Source organism: Acanthochromis polyacanthus, chromosome 9 (assembly GCF_021347895.1).
Source record: "Acanthochromis polyacanthus isolate Apoly-LR-REF ecotype Palm Island chromosome 9, KAUST_Apoly_ChrSc, whole genome shotgun sequence".
Classification (NCBI taxonomy): domain Eukaryota; kingdom Metazoa; phylum Chordata; class Actinopteri; family Pomacentridae; genus Acanthochromis; species Acanthochromis polyacanthus.
In genome coordinates, this window is record NC_067121.1 from 30,851,200 (window position 1) to 30,875,505 (window position 24,306).

The following is a 24,306-nucleotide window of genomic DNA, read 5'->3' on the forward strand; positions in this document are numbered from 1 at the left end:
ATCCCGGACATTTAAAATGAAATAAGGCCGGCATCACAGATGAGCATCATGTTCTAGACGAGTTCTCCAAAGCGCTTGGATTAACTTTCCTGACAAGTGTACAAAGGAAAACTGGTTGTTTTGTAAAAACAAAATATAGATCTGATTTAGTCTAAGTCAGGTATTTAATATTCTTCATTATAATTAATATATATATATATATATGGCACAGTGGGTAGAGTGGCCGTCTTGTAACTGGAAGGTTGCCGGTTCGATCCTCGGCCCGTTGTGCTCATGTCGAGGTGTCCCTGAGCAAGACACCGAACCCCTAATTGCTCCTGATGGGTCGTGGTTAGCGCCTTGCATGGCAGCTTCCACCATCTGTGTGAGAATGGGTGAATGTGGAAAAGCGCTATATAAATACAGACCATTTACCATAATTGTGCTATTAAACACTCTGGCTTATTTATTTACTTATTTTTAACCTATCACAATTGTTTCAGGTGGTGCTAAGCCCAGGAGGCAGTAATGCTGCCCCCTGCAAAAGAAGTCTTGAGGGATTGTTTTAGTGAAACGTTAGCACCATGTGGCCTTGTTGCAACCTTCATAAAAACTTGACATTTTCATTGTGTGAGTGGCGCGGAGGTTGTTGTTGTTTCCTGTAGTGAAGGGAGTTTTAAAAACGATAACATAGTGGAAAGGGAGAAAGCTGTGTGATGTGCAGAGGAAAGTGGAAATTTCCACCTGAAGTTTACATCCGGTGAGTCACACTAGTTATTAAGGGGGAGTACACCTTATTTCACAGGTTCACAAAGCCATTATATTGTATAGGCTCTTAATGTTTGATATGACCCAATTTAACATGCCATACATCATTTTAAAGCTTATGAGTAGCAAATTCTCATTTTAACAGAAGTTACATGCAGTGATCCCTGGGGACAAAATCTTGTCATAAACATGCCAATACACATTTCCCGGTGACCCATCTTTAGATGCCATCTACTCAGAGTCCATAAATTTTGGGTTAATGACTATTATACCTTTTGATAAAGTAACCTACTGTAAAACAAATAATGGGTGCTTTGGGGATAACTTTTTCTTATTGCCACAGCAACCATTTCAATATAAATAACTCTTTACCTCAGAATGAAAATGGTCTTAAGTGGTCAGATTATAAAGTACTTAAAAAAGCATCCATTATATTAAGAAGTACTGTCTTAAGAACAATCTGTGAAAAAATCAGCATGATTGCTCAAATAGTTTAAAAGTTATTAGGTTTTATGTAACGCCTGTCCCAAAAAATACAGATATTGAGAAAATGCCAGATAAAGATTGTGAACCATGCACAAGTACTTGCCAAGCTGTTGTATGTCACTAACTAAACATTTCTTTGATACCTAATGAATAGTTCAAGCACTTAATTTTTTTTTTAGATTTTTTGAAGGCATATAAGGTGTTCTCCCTCCTTAACTGAAAACCGTTCATATTATTACTAAAAGCACCCGTACTTTACAGTTGGTGGTTAAAACAGGCTGACTGTTGGCTGTTAAGTTCTCCTTAACAGACCTTGTTTACAGCTGACATTTCCATTTGTCACAGCAGGAAAAACACACGTGAAATTAATGATGGCTGCATTCCACTAACGGGAAGGTCCTCTCTTAAACGAGCAGATTATTTCCATCTGTGCTTTCCCCTAACGTGATTAAAACGTCTGCTGTGAAGGAGGTCTTCTTCTGACGCCCTTCAACTCTATGTAGCCTGATCTCTAAACAAAAACAAACAAACAAACAAAAAAAAAACCACAGACAACATGACATATGAGCTGCCAATTCTCGGCATTCATTGCGGTGGTTAAAAGGAAACTTAAATGACCAGATTAACACAATATAGACTGATTATCAGCGTTTTAAAGCATTTATTGTTGTGACAAGGTGGCACACTAACAAGCAGCCTCTACTAATGAAACCTTTATCCTATTTGTAAGAATAGAAAAAAGATTGATTAAACTTTTTACTGGGGTTTTACCGATGACGACGTAATCATTACAGATCTAGATTTAAAATGAACACTACACAGAGATTAGCCAAACCTGTAACAGATAAATGAGAACGTTTAAATCAGGGGGGCTCCAGACTGCAAAGAGTGTGTAAGTGGAAATTTCGAGGGCATGATGATCATTAAGCTGTGTAGGTGTCGCTCTAACTGGCACATTCAGCAGCCGTACTGACCACAACGGAAACAAGTAGCACTTTTTTTAACTTTGGTGGACTGTAGTACTTGCATTTAATAATGAGGTCTTCTCGTGAAATGCAGAGTGACCGACATGCACTGTTTTTCTACTCATAGAAAATAGCGCATGTAGAAAAAAACTCACTCAGTTTCATACAAAGTTTTCCAGAGTAATTTTTGGTCACACACCTGTCCGAGCACCACGGCCAGAGCAGCTTCCACAGCCTGCACTATGGGGCGTTCAGGGAACATCGGTAAAGCTTAGTGTCTATCGATAAGAAAAAGTGCTGTGTTTTGCCTGAGACAAAGTCGAACTGGTGCTACCAGCGAAAAAGTTGGTGTTGAAATATCTGTTTTAAAACACTTTCTGATGTATTCTCTTTGGAGCTGGGTCAAATCCTAATCTACGGTTGTTTGAAACTAGAAAACACCCATTTTATTATCATTAGTTATATATCTTTTCTTTTTTCTTTCATGAATAAGCTACAGGTTTCACAGATCTAAAAGTGGGTTTTAGCTTGCTTTAACTCACCCTTTTCACGTTAAAACTGGATCTGCAGATGACAAATACCGAAGCATAACCCTGATTAAAAGCATCCTCTGTTAGTCCTGGACACTTTAATCCACTTCTAATGGGATCTTCACATATGGTTAGTGGTGTGAGAAGCTGCACTGTTTACTAGTTGTTTTCCAAGCCTGACATTAAAAAGAGGGTTTTTTTGTTTGTTTTTAACAGTTTTGAAAGAATTGAAAAAATATATTCCATTAAATTACATTTCATTTTGTAATTTAGGTTTCCGGCAACTTTATCCTTCCATTCAGAGTTCAGACAGAGAAGCAGTTTTTCTCCAGTACTCAGTGATGAGATTCTTACACTCAGCAAAAATATAAACGCAACACTTTTGTTTTCGCTCCCATTTTTTATGAGATGAACTCAAAGATCTAAAACTTTTTCCACATACACAATATCACCATTTCTCTCAAATATTGTTCATAAATCTGTGATAGTGAGCACTTCTCCTTTGCTGAGATAATCCATCCCACCTCACAGGTGTGCCTTAGACTGCCCACAATAAAAGGCCACTCTGAAATGTGCAGTTTTGTTTTATTGGCTGTGCGAAGCTGCTGGATATTTGTGGGAACTGGTACACGCTGTCGTACACGCCGATCCAGAGCATCCCAAACATGCTCAATGGGTGACATGTCCGGTGAGTATTGTGGGCAGTCTAAGGCACACCTGTGAGGTGGGATGGATTATCTCAGCAAAGGAGAAGTGCTCACTATCACAGATTTAGACAGATTTGTGAACAATATTTGAGAGAAATGGTGATATTGTGTATGTGGAAAAAGTTTTAGATCTTTGAGTTCATCTCATAAAAAATGGGAGCGAAAACAAAAATGTTGCGTTTATATTTTTGTTGAGTGTATGACTGAATATGCAAAACTTCAGTTTAGTTCTACATGTTATCCAGTCAAGACTACTTTAATTGGACTACACCTCAATTAAAGCAGGGTCAACAGTATTTTTCCACTGGTATTTTTTTCAGTTCAGCTCCTGCATCTCCTCCACCAATAACTTTCACATTTGAATAACCTGTTTTGATTATTTTGGAACCCTTGGAGACTTTTTTTTTTATTCACCAGCCCACAACTTGGTGCAGATACCATCATCCTGCAATTCTAACTTCATTCAACCTTGAATATTACTTCAGCTCTTAAACACTTTAGAGAATTGGATGAACACATTCTGAGGTTTATTTGGAAAGGGAAAAAAAGAGACCTCGAGTAACATAATGAACCTTGCAGCTGCTGAGGGAGGAATAGTATTGATTTGCTCTGTTAAGATCAGTAGTGTTTTGGTGTAACTCAGCCTTTGCAGCTACATGGAAAGACAGAATTTCCGTAATGGATACACGAGTACAGTGGACTGGTTGGTCTCGACAGGGTGAAAGAAATATTCCTATTACAGAATCAGTGTCTGTCTTTTTATTAAGAAGTAGCTAGGGCCGGTTAAACAATTCCAGCTCCAGAGTGAGGAAGAAGTATTAAGTTAGTCAGCGAACATAGCAAGATTCACACCAGCGTTGTCTAATCAAACCACAGATATACGCAAAGGACCAACATGGCATCACTGCTCTCTGTAGAATTACACCACGCACAGAGAATGTGGTAAGTTTCAGAAACAACGGCAATTATTCAAATTAAATAAGACAGGATTCTCACAAGTAGACCGTATCTTTTTCTGAAAAGACCCTGAAATGCTCTCTAAAATGATTTTCATGGATTCTTCTGAGGGCTACAAAGGGGTTAAAGGCAAACTATACAATGCTACAACCCCAATCAATTTAAAAAGGATGAAACGATGGTTTGTGTAGGGACAGCAGCTATCTCCTGAAGATTCGCATGTAAATAAAAACCTGTCTCCATTGACAGCTCTCTGGTTTTCGTGTTGGTTACACCTCTAACTATAGATGCAGTCTGCACAGGCAAAACCCAAATCTGAAACTGAACGTCGACACTGAGCGCTATTTATTGTTTGAATAATCAATGGAATAAGACACACCTGTCAGTCACATTTTACAATACTTTTGCTCACAAAAGTATTGTAAAAAAATGTGTGGTTTCAAACAAAAGGTGCTATCTTCTATGTTGTGTATCAGATCCACATGTAAACATCTGAAAGTAAAAGCTGAAATGTTGATCTCTTGTCGCGTATTCATTGTTAAGTGCCAAACCCAAATATTTTCAGTTGACAGCAAAATAAAGGAACTGCCCTCACTGTTCCAGTACTTTTGGATGGGAGTGTTTGTTGTTAATCATCTAAATTCCATGGAAAGATGATTTACACCCTTCATCAACAGAAAGATAGTGGGGAAATACTGGAAGAAATGGAACAGCTACTCAGAAAATAGCAAACCAATAAGCCCCACATCCCATTCTCTCTCTCTCTTATGCTGAAATGTCCTTAAAGTGTAAATGTTTGACGATACCAAACAACACCTCATGTTCCCTACCTCACATTAACTTCAAATGTCAAAAACAAATACATTTCAGCTTCCAGTTGTTGTGCAAAGATTTGACAGATTTTCAGAATATTCTAGACGACACGATGGTTTTCGCTTTCTTTTCATTAATAAATCTAACAAACTTAACAGGATGCCATGACACATAGTCAAGAGACTGTCTTTAGTCTTTTGCAGAAGTCCAGGGTGGTAATTTTAGCAGTGAGTTCTCTTGTAGACCACTCCACTACTTCTAACAGTTTCGCTCAAATTCACATCAAAACCTCACAACCTTTCTGACTTCAGCTGAGAAGTTTCCGTGAACAGATGGCTGTTAGAGTCCTTTCACTCCACAGTGGCTTCTCTCTGCCCACTAGGTCATAAATTCCTGACTGATGGAAGGTTGCAGTCACCTCTCTGATCATGCTGCTTCTCGCTCGCTGTGTTTGGCCAAAAAGACCAACAGCCAAAAAAATACATAATCCAATAAATGCGAACAGGGATCTGAATATTTTCCATCAAATGTTGAATAGTGCTGATAACAGGCTGCTGTTTGAGTGCTGAAAACTTAAGGTGGTTCATTTATTGAGCGGTAATTCACATTTCATGTACTAATGGCTCTATCTAGTGTCACCTAATGGCACTGCAGCATCAACTGTTATGTTTTCATTCAGTTTTTGAGTCTGCTCAGCTCAAGTTGCCCGAGTTGTCACAGCTGTGTGTTCAAATGCTGATCCCTCAGTCTTCACGACATTATTCACCACCACAAACACACTCATCCCTACATTAGCCATGAGTTTAATGACTGGATGCATGCGGGCTTTGAGTCACATCTGCGTCTGATTGGTCAAACACGGACTCCCCGTAAGCGCTGAACTTAATTCTTCAGAAGTCGGTCTGACCTCAGTTTCAACCCTGATTCCTACCCCGGGCATTTGAAGGCATCTGCTTACCCTTTATTACATATGGACGATGTGCACATTTCTCAGGTCAGGAGGCTGGTGTAAAATTCGTCCACAGAGTGGATGTGGGGGGCTGCTACTTTCAACAGTGATTATAATGTGGGTGACCAACTGCTCGGGCAGGAAAACTCACCGATCCATCTGACGCGCTGGCTCCTACTTTGTCTCCTGTGGCGTTCCAGCAAACTTCGAAGATCCCTCCTGTCCCTCGGTAGCTGTGGACTAAAGCACCCGTCTGAAGACACATACACACAGCTGGATCAATGGCAGGCAAAACCTATATCATGTATGTGTTGCATTAGTTCACTGTTTACTAAAATGCGTGGCTATACTGTGCTTATAAGAAGTATTCACGCTCACTTTGAGGTTTTTCCCTTCACAACAAGAATTTGCGAGAAAAAAAAGACTAGCCAAAGCAAAAACAGATTTCTACCAAGTAATATTAATTAAATAAAAATAGAAAATGCAATATAAGGGATTGCATTCATATTTGCCACCTTTCAAGGAAGTCACCTTATTCAACACACATGGAGCCAGTTTGTGCTAGAAGTCAAGTAATTAGAGAAATGGAGATCAGCTTAGTGCAGCAAACGTGTCAAGTGATTGTAGCATGAAGACACCTGCATCTGAAAAGTCCAGTCACTGAATCAGCATCAAAATCTATGTAACCACGCAAAAAACAGACTGCTGAGGGAGGCCAACCTTATGACACCTCTGATGGAAGTCCCAAGCTTCAGCAGTTAAGATTGGAGATGTTGCACACACAACAACTACTGCCTGGTTGGTTTTCGGTCAAAGCTTTTTCAGAGAAAGCCACTGATTAAAGCGCTCATTAGAAATCCTGACTAAAGTTTTCCAGAAGGCATGTGGGAGACTCTGAACTCAACTGACGGAAGGTTATTTGGCCTAATGTGACCAAACTTTCTGTCTATACTAGACCAAACACTTTACATCATTACAAACACAACATCCACACTATGAAGCATGGTGGTGGCAGCATCATGAAGTGGAGATGCTTCTCAGCAGTAAAAGTAGATAAAATGAATGCAGCAAAGACAACGAGACAACCTGATGCAGCCTGCAAGACAACTGTGACTTGGGAGAAGATTTCTTTTCCAGCAAGAGTACAAACCAAAGTTACACATAACTGGTTTTAAGACAACTAGGTGTACAATCCTGTCAAAAAAGTCAAAATATATTGACCATGTTTCAATGTTGAAAAGCAATAAAAGGGTAACACTTCCAAGGGTGGTGAATACTTTTTATAGGCACAGTAATTTCAAAGTATTATCCCAGACCTGAGTGTTCCAGATGTGGACACATTTGTCGAAGGAGCCGCTGGCGAGATGCCGGCCATCTGGGCTGAAGGCCACGCTGTAGACGGGCTCCTGGTGGCGGGTCAGTGTGTGGATGCACACCCCACGCTCTACATCCCACAGACGCACTGTAGAGTCAAAGGATGCACTGGAGAGAGACAGAAAGAGTGGAGGACGCAAAATGAGCTCGGTGTCATGTGTTCTGAACCATGTACCACAGCTATAAAAATATAATGTGTCAAGTGGACATGCTAACTAACTGAAACAATCCATTTACTGCACCTGTCTATGAAAGAATATTATCCTCTTCCTTTACTTATGCATCAACTGTGTCCAAAATCAGTGACAAAAACCTTACAAGCATTCAAAAGCCTTGCTAAATTAAGTCAAATGCTCAAGACAAAGATAAAATTCAGAGATGCACTGTGTGGAAAAACCAACATGGCACAACTGTTACATCTAAAAGATGAAGAAATGGAGAAATACTGTCTTTCAATAATTCACACTAGCTCTGTCAGTTCTATATAAACTATGACAATCTAATGAGTTGTGGAGGTGTAAAGCCCATTGTCATCTGTTTGACCCGGTTATTTCAGGCTTAGCTGAACCGCTGTGGACAGGGTGCTAACTACAGTGGAGCCACAGGGAGCTTGGCTCGTCTTAAGACATGAGCTCCCCTAAAACTATGATTGTGAAATTTTGTGTGGTCTGTTTTTGCCGTGCATTTATATTTTTATGTATCTTTGTCATCATGTATAAAATTAGAGTATGACTAATGTATGATTTATGCATCAGGTGGATTAATCTTGGAATCCCTTTAATAAAGACACCGTATGCATGCTGTTCCTGCCATCACCACTAAAGTGACGTGGTGCAGCCTCACTTGATTTAACTAAAAAATCTGGTTAATTGACAAAAAACTAAACAGAAGAACAAACCGAACCCTTTGTGGTGCTGAAAGCAGACACCAGCAGCCACTTCTCACTAGTTTTCTTATTCTTCATATTCTTGGCATCAAGTTCCAGGAGGAGGAAGATGGGTAAGGAAAATGCTGTTCTGTACTCTCACCTGGCCAGCATGAGGTTGGCGTTTGGGTTATTGGTCCCAGGGCCTGTGGGGCTCCACTTGATGGTATAGATTTCTTTACTGTGGGCCTGGAGGTCGTGAACACATGAGTCCTGCTTCATACTCCAGATCTATACCAGAGAGCACAGAGGCAGGAAAAAAAAAAGCGGTGGTGAGTATTACAACACATCAGTAATCAAAACAGATTTGAGTAAGGTCCACTTTATGCTTTTCTGGACCATTGGGTGACATCAGCTTGTTATGTGAACTGACCTTGAGTGTCATATCATCAGAGCAGGAGGCCAGCAAGCTGCCAGTGGGATCCCACTTGATGGCGTTAACTTCATTCTAACATGAAAAAGGAGTGTTAGAAAAACATGTGGCTGTTGTACTAAGCCAGAATGAATTTAGAAGAATAATGTGCAGTTAATGTATATACACTTAAATCAATGAAAAAGTATCTCAACCCTTGTTAGTAACTTAATTACATTATTTCCTGTTTTGTCACAGCAATTAGGGTGATTTTCAACAGGCAGATGTAGTCAGATCAGTGTCTTCATTTACTTTGAAGGCAATGAAACCCTGACTAGAAGCGTCATCCAGTGCAACCCCTCATATTATTTAACAGGAGTATATCTGGCCAGCTGGGCATTTCTGTTTCCCTCACTGTGAGAAAGCAGCACTCACACCAAAAGTGTCCTGACTTACCGTGTGTCCCTGGAAAGTCTTGACAGGTCTGTCCTGACCCAGCTTACACACATGGATGCACATGTCGGTGCTGCAGGACGCAAATGTGTTATTGCTCTGCCAGTCTACATCCAGAGCAGGAGCTGTTGGGAAGCAGAGACACAACTTAGCGCTAAAGCAGCAATGAATTATGCACACAAGCTATGAGACTAAATCTAGACTTCTGATTACCACATTTAACTTAGGTGAATTATAAATAGCACGATACCGTAAGTCAAGACCTTAGAATACAATAGAGAAAAACCTAACAGCTGCCCCTGAGAAAGTACTTTGTGATATTTGGGACAAACAAATACTTTTTGAAACCAGATATGACAGTAACTTAGATCAATACTATGATTATAGAGGTGTGACTTCTTGGTATGTGACATATCGCAACAAACCAAAAATACAAAGCTAGTTAGCAAAAGGTGTGAAGATAAGCTTGACGGAAGACGACATGATCAAAGACAATAATATTCATTGTCATCTTTACTTACAAAGCACTCTCTTAAACTCACATTTGTGGAACACAAACACCAAAACAAGCAGATCACAAAATCAAGTTAACAATGACCGTTTAATACATCTACACCAAGCATTACACGTACAGCCACACCTGCTACAACTATGCAACTAAATCCATTTATAGTAATTCTTTTAGTCATGTTTATTTATTTTGTAAATAAGTTGTCTGAAATGGAATGGACCTTGAATCAGCCTTTGTGGTTCTGAACATGCAACACAAATTAGAGCCTGAACAATATATTATTTGGTCAGTATCACAGATCCAACAGTTCCATGATGACGTTTTTCACACAACATACTGCAAAAAAGATGCTTCTGGTAATTTAGCAGCTATGGCATTGCATAGTTTATCCATCTGACTCACAACATCACCTGCAGCACATGAAGCAGAGCATGTTTCTCAGTGAAGCAGACGGTGGAGCAGAGGCAAGCTTTGTCTTCATAGCAAGTTTAGAACTAATTTTGTGAAATGCATTTCTGGAAAGTTAATTAGCAAGGACCCCGTCCTTTTTCAATATAACTCATATGTATACACAATATTGGAAAATATATCAAAATCTGAATCTCAAATATCCAATATTGGTCGGGCTCCAATATCTATAAAGGTGGCAATCTCAGCACCACTGAAGTTATAGCAATGCCTGCAAACAAGCACAGCAGCTACTGTGACTATCCCATCCACTGCATCCAAAGTAACTCTTGCAGCTACATGTAGCAACATCATGAGCACCTCAATCAGTAGCTACAGCAACACCTGCAACAAAACAGAAAAACTAGTATACCTGAACCAGCTCCCGACACTACAGGAATATCTAAAACTAGACAACATCCTGCCACACACCTGCCACTGAAACTAACAACTCCTGTAACTGACAGCACCAACTACTGAACCTAAATCAAACTGTTCTCGCAAATATACAAGGTAACTTCTGTAACCAAAGCACACACTGAAACTGAAGCCAGGCCATAAGTCACAATGTGAAGAAAGACTCGACGGCAGACAATAATGAATTTATGATCACTATGAGCTCACTGCAGTTCAGCAAAAGGTAACATCGGTCTAAAAGCGGAAAGTCTCCTGCATGAAAAGTCATGTGGAACAATCCAGCTGACTCCTGTCACTCACCCGAATGGAAAGGAAATTGTTGCTTCGCCTCTCCTGTGTGTGCGTCCCAAATAATTGTTGTCTGTGGGGAGGAGGAGACTGTCATTGTTTATAATAAACAACTGGCATCGTTCATGTCAAGAAATCAATAAAAAACATTACCTAGACTACAAAAAGGCGGTTTGGGTCTTATTTAAAAATGCTGCAAGTCATAATGAAAAATGTTCACCAGTAGAGATACACAGGGAGGCTAATAGATCACATTATCTAAATCCTCTTTGTACCTCCAAGACATCAGCACCAGAGTATTAATATGTATGTTGAAGCTCCATAATGCTTCCCTACACTAGGTGGCAGTGTTGAACCGCTTATACAATGAGCTTGATTGTGATTCTGACAGCATAAATCCATCTGATTTTTGATTATATGCCCCTCAATCATCTGTCAGCCTCACACATTTGTGAAGTGCACAAAGAACCTGATGTGCTGCACGGATCTGAGCAGTAACCAGTCAGTCCTCATTACATAGATATCTGTGGCCGAAAAGCATGACACCACTGTGCTACGCCTTCCCTTTTCATAACAAACGTTTGTAGTAGGGGTGATGTAATGCACTTCTTTGTGTACACACTGTAATGTCTGTTATTGTGACCTATTCACCTTTTATTGCAACCTATTGTTCTGTGTTTAACTGTATGTTTCACTGTTGTGTTTTCTTGGTGTGCTTTTTGCAATGTGCTTTTATTGTGACTTATTGTCTTATGTATCACTGTTACGTCCTTTTTCTGTTTTTTTTTTCTGCCTAGGCACTGCGGATGTAAATTAGCATTGTTGCTTATAATTCGGCTCATTTATGTCCATTGCTGTATAAACAGACGTTCATTAAAGTGCACTGTCCCTACCAAATAAAGAAATAAATAATATTGCTTGCTAACTGTAAAAATGTAATATATATATATATATATATATATATATATATATATATTTATTGCTAGTAATACACATATAATACAGCAAAACAAAAAATCAGAAACACTGTCTGACACTTCATCATAGTGGGGTGGTTAAACTTGACATTTAGTGATGGCAGATGTGGGGGTTTTTGTTTATATGTTCATCTCCTACACTTTTATACAGTTACAGACTCTCTTCCTACACTCAAGACAAACACAGAAGTCAAGTTAAAGGGGAACTTCATTTTTTTTCGCGCCAAAATACCGGTTTTGGCACGAGCTATCGCGCAATTTCAGAACGAGATTTGCTTTCTAGCGTCCTGAGATTTGGATACAGACCACAACAAATAGCGATCACCAAGTAATGTGGAGGTTTTCGTTCACTTCTCATCTCTAGTATGTTGTGGGACACTCGTTGAGACTATCTGAGCCGGTCAGTGTGGGAAAAAAAACACGTTAGGGAGGACTTTGATGTGGGGGGGGCCAGTTGCCCCATACTTTTCGCTAGCTGAGCTGCTAGCTGAGCTGCTAAGCTGCCTGCCTGGCTAAATACTGGAGCTATGTCGAAAATTCATTTCTCCATCACTCACATGTATGAAATGACATATGAAAACAGACCCCAGGTTGAAAAAAAAACGAAGTTCCCCTTTAAAGAAGAATTTGGCTCTTTTTATCCAAATTTTTTCTACAAACATTGTGATATTGTTATTCTGAATGATTTTATACAACATGTAATTGTATAATGAAGCCCTGTTTTGTACAAAATAACTTTAATCTAGTTATCAGAATGAAAATTTTGGCTATATCTTTTTTTTTATTACTATTGATCTGTTTTTGCATGACATCATTTGATAAAATGTTTAAATAAAATGACCAACACAGCCCAAGACAACCTCTTCAAGTCACTTATTTGGTCCCACCAGCAGGCCAGACATTCATAGACAATGAGTTTATAGAGCTATAAATCAGAAAACAAACTACAGCTAAAATCAGTATGCCTTACCTTGTCTACACCGGCACTGAGGATAAAGTTTCCTTTCTTATTCCACTTCAGTGCAAATATCGGGCCTTTATGCTGACCCAAAGTACTGGCAAGGTTACCTGAAAACACAATAACAAATGCAGCTCAGGAAGAGCTCAGAAACATAAGCTTACAAAGCTACGATGTTGTAAACGCCGAGAGTCTTACCGTCTTTTGTCCATATTCTAGCAAAGCCATCATATGAGCCTGTTGCTAGCAACGTACCCTCACTCTGAAAGAAAGAGATCGTCAGGTTCACTCAGTGGCATTAAATCTCTCCCAGTTCATAATCACGTCTTATTTCACAGATATATCCCTCTGTCTCTATTGAGGAGACACATTTTAAGTAGTTAATGACAGATAAAATATTAGGGCTCATTAGGGTGTTGTGCATTGACTTGTATTACTCAGAGAAAAAATAGTTAGCAGCTGAGTGGCATAAAAGGCCTTCATCCCTTGTGGGAGTGACTCACCCCCATATATATGGCTGGAAGGAATGCCTTTAGCAAATGCAGCGGTCACAGGCACGCACACACACACCAGTAGATTAGATTACTAAAAACTGCTCTCAGTGAAACACACACACACGGACACACAAACTCACATTCCAGTCTAGTGAGGTGACGTCTTTGTTGCTGGGTACGTCCTGGCCCCCTTCCCGTATGCAGTGCCTCAGAACCAGCTGGGTGGATCCGCCTGTGCTGTTCTCGCTCAGGTTCCAGATCCGGGCCGTCGAGTCCCCAGACCTGCCCGAGGCGAGACAACCTCACGTTAGGCGCCCGAACAGAGCTTCAGCTTCAAAAATCATTACTGAAAATATTACAAAACTGACCATCACTGCTCCTGAGTAGGGTTGGGGATTAAAGGCATTTTATTGAACCTGAACCCAAACCATCAAATCCAAAACCTTTTTAAATCCCTATCAAAACTTTTCACATCATCTGTTGAAGAAAAAGGAGAAAGACATTTTACAAGCACAAAACTCATTAACGTTTACGTGGCTCGTGTGGATATTTGCCCCCACATGCAGATCCTGATAAATCAGAGGGTTGTTCTAGATGTAATTACTCCAATTCTCCTTTTCTATCTCATCTGAAGAAGCGTGCCCATACTTAGGAGCAGGACTGCTGAATATACACCAAGTACCCAGCTGAACACTTACCTCCGTTGGACTATTTTCAGAACTGACACTAAATTGTTTAATTTAGGAGAAAGTCTAACATGATTTTAGAAAGATGACGAATTTCGTTTGGCAATGCAACATCATTTTCTCCAAGCATCGTGACCACACTGCGCTTATTTCTCACACTTGAATAATTTATTTCAGGAATCTCATTATTTTAATGTTTACTGCTGCATTTGGATTCAACAGAAACAAGCTGTGCATTTAGTTCAATTTTGCTTCTTTCCCCGCACTCCAAAATGTGGGGATCTCACTCGAGCCATGTTGACAAACACTGGAAAGGAGGAGTGGAGGATGTATGACATCATCTAAGCGGATAATTGATTCAATAAGGGGCTTTGTTTGACTTGGACATTTACAAATTGTTTAACCTTGGCCCTAATAATTAAATAAGAGCAGAGTGAAATGCCATGTTTGCGGTTAGGACCAATCAGCTAAGAGGTACACGGTGCACAGAACCCAACTCAGGCCATCTGCTGAAGCCAAAAAAAAAAGCCAATAAACACAGAGTGCAGACTGCTGATGGCAAAATGCACAGATTGCAGTGAACACCAGACATACTTGTTGTCAATTGATCCGTCAGTATGGGCGGGTTGAGTTATAGCTATTTAGTGAATTTGCTGCTCGGGTTCCAGCTGTTACTGGAATCTCTGGCACATTAGCAGCATAAGAGTAATATTCTGAGATACGCTTAACCAAAACGTCATCAACACTACACATTCATCTCTGATAACAATGACTCTGTTTGTTTGGTGACATAAAGGAGGAGTTATTTATTAAAACAAGGCTATTCTTTTAACAAACATAAAGTTACTTAAAACCAAATTTTGAGAGGTGTAATTACAGTTGGAAAAATTGGCTAGTTTGTTTATAATGAAAGGATAATTCCAATCGTACGATTGTTTCTTAATTTTGGATATAAAAAAAAAAATATGGACGTAAAATGTGGAATTGGCAATACTGTGCAAGAAAACTGCAACCACAAAACAGCCATACTATAATCCTACTGGGCATCTGTTCACCTTAGGAATGGGCATTGTTAAGATTTCAACAGCTCTTACTAATTATTGATGTACCATTTTAACAGTACTGTTGTTGTTTCTTTTTGCTATTTCTAACAAAATACATCAAAAACAGAATTGATGCTTCATTTTCCATCGCTGCAGTTTCTGGGCCACTCGTTGTTTTTGAGTAGAAAATTGAATGCAGGACTTTTTTAGGGATAAAGTTTCGAGTACTTCTTCTGCCACTGCCAAAATTGGCATTCAGAAAGAGGAAAAATAAAGCAAAAAACAGAGCTTGGTTGCAGCCACCTAATCACTAAATCCGTGCTGCATTGAGCACTCTCAGATGATGCTCCGAACATTTTAGGTTCAATTTAACACACCTATAATGGCTATATGGTAACTTTTAAATATTAGCCCATGTTCATACAAATGATTGTTTGCATATATAAGACAGTCGGGGCTCGAGAGATTAAAGTGCAAGCCATGCAGTCCAAAATTGCGCAATTGTGCGAGATGTTTCCGCTATTACATGCAAAAGACTTGTTGGCAAGACTTTAACATCAGTTCTAGTAAAGTGTAACTACACTTTTGAATGTTTACTTCTTTCTACCATTGTCACAAAGAGCAACGTTTCTCTGTGCATGTGTGACAGAGACAGTAGGATCTGCCCTTCACACAGGCTCACAGAGAGAGAGACCTTCTGGATAGAGATAAAAGACAAGATCATGTTTATGAAGCAATAATAAATAGGAATAAATATAGATTTTACACATTTTCTTCTCATGCAACTTCTACTGCAGAGTCAGTCACTTCTTTTTAAATCACTTCTTGAAACCCACTTTTATAGACTTGCTTTTATGTGAAGTTTACTTTTAGTTTTAGTGTTTTATTCTGTATTATGTTCTGTTTATTTTAGATGTTCTCTCTTGTTTTATTTTACTTTTAGCTGCCTGGTTCTTTGGTGTGAAGTTGTCTCTAATTTTTTTTCGCCTAGTTCCTTTGTTTGATTTGCGTGCTAATCTACCAAATCATTCATTTAATTTACTGTCATTTTTACTACTTATTATTAATTGACTGCTCTCACTCGTCTCCTATAGCTTGCTTGATTGTCTCCGTTTGCATTTTTTAACTGTCAAAGCAATTTGTGAACGCTGTTCTTAAGGGTGTTATAAAAATAAAGTTATTCTTAGTATTACTGTACAGACAACAGAACCAATGAGGTCAGAGCTCATCAATCCACTGCTATTCAATAATTTAGCCCAGATGTTTGATTAAAACCAGATTTTGATACCCATCTTTAGCCCTCATGACAGTAAAAGTTCTTGTTTGCAGAGATAGACGTGTTTAACGTGGAGTGCTGCGATGAAATCCCATAAAACGCGAGTTGGTGCAGGAAGATAAAAGTGTAAACATGAGCAAAAGTTAGAGAAAGCTGTCGAGGGAAGAATGAAGTCACGTTACAGAGTTACAATTGAGGAAGACACTGTTGTCAAAACACTCCACCTTGCTGACAATTGTGCTTTCAGTGACCATTTTGACCGGCTGACATCTGCCAGTCAGACAGACAGAAGAAATCCTACACCAAAACACCTCTTCAGAAAGAAAAACAGCATTCTAAGAGCAGAGGGATCTGCTGCTGACCGAAAGGTGGCAATGTTATCAAGTAGAGGTATTTTGTTGACCTAACTGTGACACACAATAGAACACTAGGATAATGGCAAAAACCACCACTTAGTCAGCAGTACATGTATGAGTAGATTACACTGCAGCCATTTTGCAGTTGTAAGTTGTATCACTGTTGCAATATTGGAGTGACCCCAAATATTTTTGTCCCTATTAATAATTTCCACGCATAAATATTAGAAAACAGGCATAAGGTTTAAAAATATTTGAATTATCCTTTAAATCATCATGATCTGTGAGTGAATTTTAACTTAAATCTCTTGACTACAAACAGGACCAGAGGAGCTAACTGAATTATGATTACTGTGGGTGGCCACAGCATCTAAAAATACAACAAATAAGCGACTAATACATATCAAAGAAGCTAACATATTGGTAAACTTGACTATCCCTGTCAGAATGATACTTTTTTTAGACACTAGACAAGCAGTGACAGATGTGGGGACAGACAGAGTGGTGCTACTGACCCAGAGGCAAGGAGGTCGTTCACTGGGTTCCAGGCACAGATAAAAACTTCGGATTCGTGGCCCCTCAAGACCATGGCTTTACTTTGGGGGATCTCCACATCCCTGTCCACCTCCATCATCTCTGAGTGGTGATCTACAGCAAAGAGAGTGACACAAAAACTTCAGCTTAAGGTTTGCAAAACATTATTCATTTAGTGCAATGCAATTACAACTTTCAATGGTAAGATAATATCAATAATATTTAGCGAATCATCACTTCCAGTAAAACAGCCCATTACTTGCAAAATGAATAACTAATGCTTCCCAACACCAAGGTTTTATTGTGGAAAGCACATTACCAACGAGGCGAGCTAAACTGCAAAAACATTTAACAATGGCAGAAGTTCATAATGACAGTCTGACATCATATAATTACTACAAACCAGACCAGTCCCACAGCAGCACACATGCACGTCACTGCTTGGTCTTAATTCAAACAGAGCGGCGACGCCAGTGTTTCTTAAGGAGATTTAAGTAAATGGTGCTGAACTGAGTACACTGGACCGACCAGCTGTGGAATTAAAGAGCAGGCTGTGCTGTTGTCAAACGGCTAACACCACCGTGTCCACACAGAAGGAGCAGCCTGCTCTGTGTCGAGGCATTCAGACACCGCACTCTGCATTCAGAGTCTAACAATCACTATAGCTATGCATGTCAAACTGCAAAATGAATGTAAAACAAGATAATGCACCTCGGATTGAGAAGAGTGTTTACAGCAAATCTGTCCCTGATATGAAATATACAAGTTATCAACCCCGTGTCATAAAGCCATTTTATACTGCAGGAACTTGCATGTCACTTTAGGGTGGCCTGAAACATTGTGCATGTTCTGACCTCAAGAACCACCCCTGTGGAACGTATTTCAGCAATCTTTTTTCAAGTGAGAAAAAGTACATAGCAGGTACTCCACACTGAAAAACTGCTGTGCGGGTCTCAACACTGACTGGTTCAACATGGAGAAAATATGCCAAAAATATTAAAAATGACAAACCCTTGAATATGCCATTCAAGCTAAGATGACAAACCCTCATTTTCCCCCCACTTCCTACACAGTCATAAAACTGGAGTCACATCCAGTAACTACCATTTACTGTTGTTTTGGCACATTTGGGGTTGCCATCACTGCCAAAGCTGCCAGATCAAGCATTACAGCGGACATAAGTCGCCACAAAGTACAGATTATAGGATAATATCTGTAAATATCGGTGCCCCCTTGCATCAGCCCCAAGTTCCTGCATTAGAAAGTTCAAAATGAGAATCTAAAATAATTTCAGTCTAATGTTTTGAGTATTATCAATAATTGGCGCACATGGGAGACCAACCAGGCCACAATTTTCCTCTTACATTTAAGCAAAGAGTTTTATGCTTCATTTGCAGCAGCTTCATTTGGCGTTCAGAATTCAGTATAATATACAGATTATGCGCCCTGATGTTCAACGCAAGGGAACGCTTTTATATACAGATACATTTAAACGGCTCTGCAGCCATTTTATACATTCTTCACACTGCTGAAATTAGGGATAGGGTTTTATTTCATACCTTTACTCGTGTGTGCAATATAAATTTCGGTCATACAACACTGCACCAAGTTACAGAATTTAAGCGCGTGTGGTTGTTTTGTTTTTTCATTTTGGGCAATGTGTGCAAAAGTCAACTCAGTTTTGTGGTGTAACCTCATACCAATGCAAAAATAACATCCCGCCTATGACCATTTCTTTTCTTTAACCCAAAAACATGCAAACAGCTACTGCGCAAGAAGCTGATTCAGAGATTGTTTACAAACACGAGTTAGATTACTGGCTAAGGCGTGGGATCCGTTCTCCTCCCCGTTGGCTGCACCCTCTCCGTTCTTGGTGCTTCCCTGTGGCCCTGTGCTGCTGCCACTGCCTGCTGCCGCCTGCTGCTGCTGGGCCAACTTGTCTCTGTAGGCCTGCTGTCTGGTCTGGACCACATCTGGCATCACGGCATCGATCAGAGACAGCGACTCGATGGGTCGACCGTCAAATAAGGTCCCGTCCTGCAAAGACGACATGCAACTTTACATAAGCGAAGTCGCCTTTTGGGGTTAATAATGGACGTTGTTGGTGATCAACTGAACAATAATGAAAAAATACCCTCCACTGTATAAGCCAACAGACTCACAAAGCTGACAGTGCACCTCTTCCTGCCACTACATTGCATGTTTCCACTAATTAGAAAATGACGATGTAAAGACGGAGCCTGACCTCATTGATGCTGACTTCAGCCTCCACGTACTGCAGGCCCTTCTGGATGATGGAGATGAGGGCAGCAGGGGGCACCAGGGCTCCATTGATGTTGGACTGGCTGATGTGGCTCTCTATGCCAAAGGTGAATGCTGAATGGGAGAAGCCTAGAGACGAAATGGATAATTTGGAAAGCAGTATGGATTCAAAGTTCATTTAATCAAGAGCATCACAGTGTAATATTACATTTGAATCATGTTTAAATTTGCGCAATTTACAGCCACTAGGACTGAAGTATTAGACAAAAAAATGCTCAGACATACCTGACTCTTGCAGGTATCTGTAAACCAGGAAATTAACCTCATCACTGCTTATGCTCATTTTTAGTCCTGGTGATTAAACCATTGGGTCAGCACAGGATAGGAGCCTGGAAAAGCAAAACAGAGCAAAGAGATTTAATTAATTAAAAGATAATGATAATATATGCCTTAGAAATGTGTTACAAGTTGGGTTTTGGTAGTGTTTGGAACATTAATACCATCAATTACATTCACTAACATCCTACTGAAACATAAACGGTACATAAAAAAAACAACCTGGCATTCTAGGGCACAGTCAGGTGTAAAAGAGAGCTATCACACACACACACCACAAGGATGGTGTTACACTAGAAGTTAACTACTAAATTGGCACACAGGATGAAAACAGAGAAGAGGAAGAGGTTAAAAAAACATCACCTTGCTTGACCTACATCTTGCAACTTCAAAAACAGAGAACTACGCAAAGGAAAATGGCATCTGATAAATAACGACGTCTGGTTCCTCTCTACTTTTGGTGGCTGCAGAAGTCTCCTGGGTTTAGGCTGGGCACCAGTTTCCATTCATTAACCTACAACTGGAAATAATTACCCACAGTCTTCACAAGGCAGGCTGGGTATTTTGGAGCAAAACGTCTGGAACAGACAGCTTTAAACCTCAGCAAAAACCCATCCTGCAGTGCTTGTGTTCGTCCTCCATATTTGCTCATGCAGAACCCGCACTGTTTAAATGAGACTGTGGAAATAAACAAGGGGTCTGGACGAGGGACAGAACCTCCACTGTTTTCACCATGCCAGCCCGATGAAAAAGTCAACATGTCTCCTGCCGCATCCCAGAGGCTGAGATCCAAGATCAACTGAATCAAGAGGCCTGGAATTTAGTAAAAGCCCTTCCGCAATCCCCAACAAGGTGGTCAGAAAGTCCTGATTGCTACTGTTTCTCACAACTTAGTGCTACCGCTAGAACCCAGCAAAACACGTGATAAAATCAGAATAGCTCACCCAAACTTTGTTAAAGACGAAACCAACAGTAAAAGATGCCAATATTTTTTCCACTTAAAAACACAAAATAGGTGCTGCCCCACAGCACCACTACTGTACTTGTGCTGTAACAGTGCACTGTGCTTTCCATGACATTTTGTCCAACGTTCAGTATGCTTAAGGCACACTAAAAGCATGTTGATTCAGCGCTCCTGCTTATCTGACACTCGCCTGGCTTTCAAAGGGTGCCGACAAAATGTCATCACCATGCAAGTGACGCAGGAGCACTGAACGGGGTCAGGGCTCAGTTACAAGAATAAGTCGACCATTTCATCTGGCTGATTCAATGTCCAATATCCAAATGTTTTACAAACATCACCACTGAATAACTGCTTTGTCGGAATCACCGACAGTTTGCTATTCACATCATTAAGCTATTCAAAAAAAGCAAACAGCATGTTTCTTTTCCTGTGGGAATAATCCAGCTGCTAGCTTAGACAAGGGAGATGCACAAGAAAATGAAATATCCTCACCTGACTGAATGATACCATATAACAGCATTATCAGGTTTAGATTTGTTCAGGAAGCATTTGACAGACTAATTAGCAGCAAGCTGCGTGGAAATCAGGCCGAAGCGGCAAGCGAGTGGTTGCCAGAGTCTCTCAGTTAACTTTCAAGTTTATGTGATCAAATTTTAATGCTCATCAGCTTAATAGTTCTGAGTCGTAAATCCCACAGATTCAGCGCTGCTACACTAAAACTGGCTCAAGCAGCTCGAATGGAGGTTGTGCAAGATATAATTTACATTCTACTGTTAGACTCACTGACATTTGTCCAACATTACTCCAAGTCCAGGCTGCATTTGCAATATGCCAATGCAGGTTTCACACTGAGTGAGTCTGCTGTTTTTAAGAGTGACAACTGACTACTCGTTATTGTTTTTGTACTTCAGTTTAAAGTTGATTACAAAGGCTCTGGCTTCTTTCAATGGAGCTAATTTTTGTTTATAGTTTCGAATTCAGCTTAACCCACATCTAAAAAACTGGCTGAAAGTGTGCTAATTTTGAGCTTGTCCCTCGCCAACAATGATGGTAAGATTTGGATTATTAATGATGCTTCAGTATCAAACTCAGGATATGATACAGCATGGAACTGATCAGAATTTAAAGCTGGAATTTTGAGACTAAAAACATGAAAGTTCATAGACAAAGAAAGCGGTTCATTTTCATGCCGCATGTTTAGCTCTCTGCAGTTTCTCCCGTCTTCCTTTCAGCCTCACTCACTCTCATCGCACTGACGGTTTTACAATGACCACCCACCAAATGTTTCTAAATAGTTTACACAGGTGTAAAAGACAACAAATGAGTCAACTGTACAAACAAGAAAGTCTGCCAAAGACATTTCCAGACTGTGGACTGACGAGCAGAAGTGTTTTTTTTTAAAGCGGCTATTGATTTATCAAAAATATTCTTACATAAATACGACACACAATTAAAAACATTAACACTGGTCAAAAGACAAAGTGTATTCAAGCAGTAACACACTCCACTAAACCTCAAGTGTGGCACAATCAACCTCAGCTCATTCTCAAAACAACAAGGCCTGCTGGTTGCAGGATTTTCATAACATTTACATTCAAGTGAACACTTCAACTGATTAAAGCTGCAAATGGGTTACTTCACAGGGTTTTCCCCGCCATAAAAAGGCTTAGGCGCAGCGCCCAAGTGTTTTTGCGGAGCGGCTTAAGCCCAATGACCGTAAAAAGACATTTAGGCAACATATCAGACTGAATGTAAAAACAGCAGTGAGAGTTATGTGAGAGGAGTGGTGGACTGGGCTCAAAAGAAAAGGTAAGCTGGCATCAGGAATAACCTGCCAATCAAGAATCTGTATTTGAATGAATGTCTGTGTGGCTGCTGTGTAATCCAACAGCTGACTGTATCGCCGATCTCTGCACTGTCAGCAAAGGATGGTATTTACAACCATAAACTCTGATAAACAAGTTGCAAACCACTGATAAGGTAGGCCTTAAAAAAAGAGCTAATGAAGCACAAATTTTTCTCTTGACGATGGTAATAATAGTGAGACTAAACATATCATTTAGCTACTGTAGCCTATTTTGCAATTAGATAGATTGCTAAATAAGCTACAGAGATATTAGGCCGGAGTGATAAAACCATAGCAATAGCAGAGATAAACACTTCATCAATACCAATAAGAACACTTTTAGCTGCAATGTTCAATAGTTTCACTTAAATGCATTAGATGCAAACTGCGATGAAACCACATAATAGAGACATAAAGATAACTTCCACAAACAAACTCCAAGCATGCTTCCTCTCTGGCTCATAAACAGCTTATGATATCCTTTAATAATGGAGCCAATTCGCCCTCAGTCACTCTCTCAGTGGTAGTCCACAGCCCTTTGAGCCTCTCCTCACCTTCGTCCACACCCACAGACCTCCCCTGCTGGATGGACCCACGCTTTACCTTACAAGACAGGCTTCACAGTCTAAAAACGCCCACGACCCTGTGTCCTCATACCACTTAAGTGATAACGGCCTGACGAACTTGATGTCAGAGTGCACAGAGAGGCCGGTGCACAGCCTCCCCTGGTGAGACCCAAACCAGGTTGGCTAATGATGACCTTAATCTCGACACTGGTCTCCCACTTTGCTCCTCTGAGTTTTCCTTTCTTATTTTGTCTTATTTGATAAGTATTAAGATGAGAAAAATTATTTTATCCTTTTTCATTGTCGTGTACCTTTAATACATTTCATATGCGTGATTTTCATTGTTGAGCTTACATTTAAGTCATTACCTGTATACACACACTAAAGTGGTTAAATTCCAAGTAAATATTTTTCTCCTGGTCTTTATTAAAAATAAGCAATTTTTAAAAAATTGACAGGCCTTCAGCTTTTTTGGACAGCCCGAACAGGAATCAAAGTACATACATTATCCAGTGACGACAGTTGATATTACCTACCTTGAGTGAACTAATGCAGTATCTAATGTAGCCTCGAAGCTTAAAAAATTAGGCCGTGCTTATACACAACATCTTTACTGTGACGAAAAACTCCTGTCAAAGCATTTTATCTTACAAAATTGCTGTTACAAAACGTAGTTGGCAGTTTCCTTTGTTAGCATAGCTTACACTAATCCAGAGTTACCATTAGGCAATGGACTAGTTTTGCAAGCAACTGAAAGAAGCACAAAGACGAACCAGAAACTCTTAGGAATTGCCTAGTTTTATTCCTCAAATGAATATTGGTGCCACAAGGTGTTTATTCCTTTAATGTGTAAAAGGCATCAACATATATTTTCTTTAAATCCAAAACATGTTATTTGGAATTTGGACGGTAAGTATCTCCGGTGTTGCTGGCATTCCATGGCAAACACCAATAGAAAGCCACCAATCCTCAAGAAAACTCTGATTTCAGGTATTTGAAGGTGAAGTTTGAACAAGTGTAATTTGTTTCATGGACATATTAAGTCCTAGTCTTTTTGGGGACATTCCAGATGCTAGCTGTTGTCTTG

General features: G+C 39.9%; 1 protein-coding gene across 3 annotated transcripts in view; it reads right to left on the reverse strand.

The window, feature by feature from the left end:
- tbl1xr1b (TBL1X/Y related 1b) overlaps nucleotides 1–24,306 on the reverse strand; it is a 30,399-nt gene that overhangs the window by 3,421 nt on the left and 2,672 nt on the right. For all 3 annotated transcript variants that reach the window (XM_022213394.2, XM_022213387.2, XM_022213402.2), the window contains exons 3-15: nucleotides 19,793–19,896; nucleotides 19,491–19,636; nucleotides 19,063–19,282; nucleotides 17,227–17,359; nucleotides 13,491–13,632; nucleotides 13,055–13,118; nucleotides 12,869–12,966; nucleotides 10,934–10,994; nucleotides 9,262–9,383; nucleotides 8,827–8,901; nucleotides 8,557–8,684; nucleotides 7,471–7,636; nucleotides 6,306–6,407 (exon numbers count right to left, since the gene is read on the reverse strand). In XM_022213394.2, coding sequence (XP_022069086.1) covers nucleotides 6,306–6,407; nucleotides 7,471–7,636; nucleotides 8,557–8,684; nucleotides 8,827–8,901; nucleotides 9,262–9,383; nucleotides 10,934–10,994; nucleotides 12,869–12,966; nucleotides 13,055–13,118; nucleotides 13,491–13,632; nucleotides 17,227–17,359; nucleotides 19,063–19,282; nucleotides 19,491–19,636; nucleotides 19,793–19,850 — 1,515 coding nt within the window. In that variant the 5' untranslated portion in view covers nucleotides 19,851–19,896. The remainder of the gene's footprint in view (nucleotides 1–6,305; nucleotides 6,408–7,470; nucleotides 7,637–8,556; nucleotides 8,685–8,826; nucleotides 8,902–9,261; nucleotides 9,384–10,933; nucleotides 10,995–12,868; nucleotides 12,967–13,054; nucleotides 13,119–13,490; nucleotides 13,633–17,226; nucleotides 17,360–19,062; nucleotides 19,283–19,490; nucleotides 19,637–19,792; nucleotides 19,897–24,306) is intronic.